The sequence below is a fragment of the Chaetura pelagica genome, unplaced genomic scaffold (assembly GCF_000747805.2).
Source record: "Chaetura pelagica isolate M959 unplaced genomic scaffold, ChaPel_1.0 scaffold522, whole genome shotgun sequence".
NCBI classification, from domain to species: domain Eukaryota; kingdom Metazoa; phylum Chordata; class Aves; order Apodiformes; family Apodidae; genus Chaetura; species Chaetura pelagica.
The window spans coordinates 8,398-11,397 of record NW_009952262.1 but is presented as its reverse complement, the minus strand read 5'-3'; the positions used below and the strand labels follow the sequence as shown (position 1 = coordinate 11,397).

Sequence of the window (3,000 nt, the reverse complement as noted above, 5' to 3'; positions counted from 1 at the left end):
GGCCTCCTGGCTCCGAGTGGCTGCCGGGGGGGAAGGGGGGCAGTGAGCAGGCACTGGTGGCCAGCTGCCAGCACTGGTGGCCCAGCTCTCCTCCCTCCCTGCCAGCCTGCCCCCCGGCTGCCAGAGCACCAGCCCACAAAGCCAGGATGGGTTTGGGCTGAGCAAAGCCAGCTGGACTGTGAAGGGACTGACAGCTCAGCTTGGCTTGGATCCAGGGAGGGATTTAGGAGTCGAGTTTCCTCCCATGTGCTTGGGGGACCTGACAGCCTGGGAGGGTCCCACAGCCCTGGGCAGGTTCCTCCCTTGGTAGCAGCTTGGGAAATCCCAGCAGGGATGCAGAGACAGCAGGAGGATTTACAGTGAGCGGGTGGGGAGGTTCAAGTCCTCCGCAGAGGCTTCATGTGTCTGCAGGACGCTTGGCTGCCCTCACCGCTGGAGAGGACGGGGCCTGGAGCCCTCTCATCTGTGGTGATACCTGCTTCCTCTTTCAGGCAGAGATTGTCAAGAGGCTGAGTGCCATCTGCACCCAGATGATACCCTTTCTGACTCAGGAGGTAATTGGGGAACAAGGGGATGTGCACCCCTTGGCTGCTCTGGTTTCTCTTGAGGCCCTTGAGAAGAGGGGAATCTGAGTCCAGCCTGAACAGTGGGAGGTTTGGGACAGGGAGACCTCTGTGTCTGGGCTGGAGGGATGGGAGAGCAGGCTGAGGTGATGCTGGGCCATGAAGTCCCTCCAGCCAGGAGCACAGGGTCACCTTCCCATGTTCTTCCTTCCCAGCACCAGCAGCAGGTCCTGCAGGCTGTGGAGCGGGCCAAACAGGTGACCATGGGGGAGCTGAACAGCATCATTGGGGTGAGTCTCCTGCCTGGCTGTGGTGAAGGCTCTTTTTGCACTCCAGGGCTCAAAAACCATGCAGTGCAGTGATGGGGGAAGCCAGGAAGGCCAGGGTGGGTCCCCTGTGATGAGAGGGTTTGCCACTGTGTCCTCAAGGTGGTGGATGGCCTCTGCAGCCCTCCCTGGGCCCACCACCCTGAGCTGAGCAGGGCAGAGCCATGGCTTAGGCTCCTCTGCTGTGCGCTGGGATCATATCCATGAGAAGGTTCTCAAGGCGGGTGGGAGGGGTCTGTGGTGTGCCCCCCGGCCTGTGCAGCCCCCACAACCCTGCTCCCCTCCTCCACGCCTGGAGTCTCATCCCATTGCGCTTTGCATCGCAGCTCGTGCAGGAGGCTGAGGATGCTGGGCATGGCTGCATGTCTCCTCCACATCGAGGACCATTTGCTCTTTCTCTTTCAGCAGCAGCAGCTGCAGCACCTCTCCCACCACGCATCCCCCATCCCGCTGACACCCCACCCCTCCAGCATGCAGCCTTCCAGCCTGAGTGGGGGCAGCACCTCGGGGCTCCTGGCCCTCTCGGGGGCACTGATGGCACAGTCTCAGCTGGCTGTCAAGGAGGACAGAGTGGCCCAGGATGGGGAGCACAGAGGTAAGGGGATGATGCACAGCTGGATTAACCCTTCAGAGGCTGATTGAATCAGGGGTCCCAGAGGGGCAGCACTGGGAGGGATCCTGCTGCCCACTCTGCCTGTTTCCCAGGGCCCCTCAATCCTGGCAGCTGCTCCCTTGGGCCAAGGGGAGTGGCAAGCACTTTGAATGACAGATCCAGCTAATCAAATACCTGCAGCCCCAAGGGCTGGCTCTATTTCTGACCCATGGAAGAGCTGCTGTGGAGTGATGGCACTGGGGAGGCAGCTGTGTGTGCCCCCAGATGCTGGCTGCTGGGTTCTGGCCCCCTATGTGTGCACACATGGGTCTTCCTGCTCCCCATGTATGCCCAGCTTGTGAGGGTCCCCCCTTCACAGAGCATCTGGGAGGGGACAAGATCCCTGCCACAGAGAAACCTTCTGTTTGCAGCAGGGTTTTCACCAGGTAAAGATCTGATGTCTGAAGCTGAGGCTTTAAAGGAAAGTAGTGTTACAAGTCCCTGGTAGAAACTCTGGGAGCAGTGGGTCTGTGGCAAGGAATTGAGAAAGTAGAGTCTTACTGTGTGTGTGTGATGCCTTGTAAACAGCAGTAATTCCTCATCCTTATGGATGCCTCCTCCTATCAGGATCACAAAGTGCTTTACAAACATCATCAATATTTAATCATCATTAAATCAGTGCTCTGAATGCTACTAGCAGGCTTGAGCCAAATTAATAACAGCAACCAGCTTTCTTGGTGGCTTGTTGCTATTGTGGTGCTACACCAAGGAGAAGCTGCTCTGAGCTCAAGTCACTTTCTGCAGAGGAAAGGCAAGGGGTGTTTGCTGGCAGGATGATGGAGACACAGGCAGAGGGCTCTGGGCAGCTCAGTGGGCAAGGAACAGGCAGCAAGAGCCAGCAGCCCGAGTGATGCTTCTCTGCAAACTCCTCTGGGGATGGTGCAGGCTCCTCTTGACCACCCCAATTCTGGGCCTGGAAATGCTGCTGGGACAGGACCCAGAAGTAACAATGGAGGGGTCTGTTGCATTTTCCTAATAATCTGATTTTGCTTGTAAGATTTCAAGGTGGTGAAAAGTGCAGCAGGAAATTGTCCATGTTTGCTTTGTGGCCCTGTATGCAGGTGTCTGTGGTTTTGGTTCTGTCAGTGTTTCTTTAAGGATGGCCTTCCCCCAAGGAGAAAAGCAAACTCCAGAAAGAGGATAAGAGCAGGCTGTGCTGTTCCTGCCTTAACCCTTAGGGGCCCGGGTGCTTCTGGCAGATCCAGCCATGCACATCCCAGAGCTGCTCCTTGGCAGGGACATCCAGCCATGGCAGCAGGCACAAAGGCACCCAGAATAATTCCTAAAAAAAACAACAACAACAAAAAACAAACCAGTGAAATGCTACATATGGCTTGGGTTAATCCCTGGTACTCTGCCATGGTTAGCTGGAGCTGGTGTGGATCAGGCTGAGCCAGGGCTGAAGTGCTGATGGCAGGCACCCGGTCCCTCTCCCTCCCCTTTCCCTGCCTTCCTGCTG

The 3,000-nt window shown here is 57.1% G+C and overlaps 1 protein-coding gene across 1 annotated transcript in view; it reads left to right on the top strand.

Annotated features, from left to right (window-relative positions):
• TLE2 (transducin-like enhancer of split 2) overlaps positions 1-3,000 on the top strand; it is a gene marked incomplete at its 3' end in the record, with an annotated part of 26,571 nt that overhangs the window by 15,180 nt on the left and 8,391 nt on the right. Inside the window, exons 5-7 of the mRNA XM_010007474.1 lie at positions 492-554; positions 779-853; positions 1,295-1,459. Coding sequence (XP_010005776.1) covers positions 492-554; positions 779-853; positions 1,295-1,459 — 303 coding nt within the window. The remainder of the gene's footprint in view (positions 1-491; positions 555-778; positions 854-1,294; positions 1,460-3,000) is intronic.